Source organism: Capsicum annuum, chromosome 5 (genome assembly GCF_002878395.1).
Source record: "Capsicum annuum cultivar UCD-10X-F1 chromosome 5, UCD10Xv1.1, whole genome shotgun sequence".
Classification (NCBI taxonomy): Eukaryota; Viridiplantae; Streptophyta; class Magnoliopsida; order Solanales; family Solanaceae; genus Capsicum; species Capsicum annuum.
Window position 1 is genome coordinate 4,042,021 of NC_061115.1, and position 1,192 is coordinate 4,043,212.

Below are 1,192 nucleotides of genomic sequence, written 5' to 3' on the forward strand. Positions count from 1 at the left end.
TTGAAACTCAATTACATAATTCTTAGTAGAATATTTTATTTGGTTATCGTCCTTCTGCCGATATGTATACATATCAACAGTTCATTCACTCTGCCTGTATTGGATACTAAAATTACAGGATATATGGAGCAACTTAAGCATGCAAACAGAAAGCAAAAGTGAAAATATAGCTACAAATAAAGAAAGTGAATCAGGTTCAAAACTACTTAAATCTGAAATCACAAAATGAGGGAAATGCAACACTCTGAAGTACAAATAGTACATGACTCCAGGTAGTAGTATACAACAACTTTACAGAAGAAACCAGGCAAACAAAAGGTAACATATTAATTTGCAGCTCAGAAAAGAACACCATCAGAAAAGATGCTAACTTTTATGTTTTCAGAAATGTGTTCTTGATTTTGTTAAGCCTCTTGACTACATCTTTTATGGTTATTCTTGATTCTTGTGCTTCCTTTGTGCCGTCTTGTGAAATTTTACCAAACAACTGATACGAAGCTTGATTTATCAAGCAGCATTAGACAGAGAAGAGAGAAGGGGGAAATTTTATTAACTGTCAAAATCATATTGCTATTACAACTTACACCTATATATAGAGATATATCTTCTAGAACCTTCTATTCAAGAATCTTTTCACTACACTACACTCTCAACCTTCCAGCTCATCACACAGCTCATTAACCACCTAACAAACTAACTGTAACACCCCGCATTTCAGGCTAGAACGAAAACCGTCATTTCTACGTGTAGATGTTCCAAAAGCCATAAATCCTATACAAAATTTGATATGTTAATAAATTATTTAGTGTGGGAACCTAACTCAAGGTCAAGTTGAAAGCTTTCCTATCGTTCGAGTTTTAGTAAGCGTCGAAACTTGAGTCAACTTCAATTGACCATAACTCCTTGTATATGATGAACTGGGTGACCTACTATATATCAAATGAAAGATCTTCAAATTAGCTTTCCTACGATACCAATTTCGCCTAAATCCGATACCTGAGCGAAAAGTTTGACCATTTTAGTGACTGAGACAGTAGCATCATGCGATAAGCGTGCGACGCATGCCCTATTGCACACACGAAAATTTCAGGTTCTGTTTCTGCGTTTTAAGGGGAAAATAGGTATCTTCCATCCCTTATCCAGCTATAAAACGGGATTAAACTCCCAAAACATCAAAATATGATTCTTTTCT

The 1,192-nt window shown here is 35.2% G+C and overlaps 1 protein-coding gene across 1 annotated transcript; it reads right to left on the reverse strand.

Moving 5' to 3' along the window:
* Positions 1–446, reverse strand: LOC124898673 (receptor kinase-like protein Xa21; the record flags this gene model as incomplete). The annotated part of the gene is given in 1 exon segment (XM_047412431.1): positions 1–446. A coding segment is annotated over 1 exon segment (73 nt), but the record flags the coding sequence as incomplete, so codon positions are not given.
* Between the last annotated feature and the right edge of the window lie 746 nt (positions 447–1,192).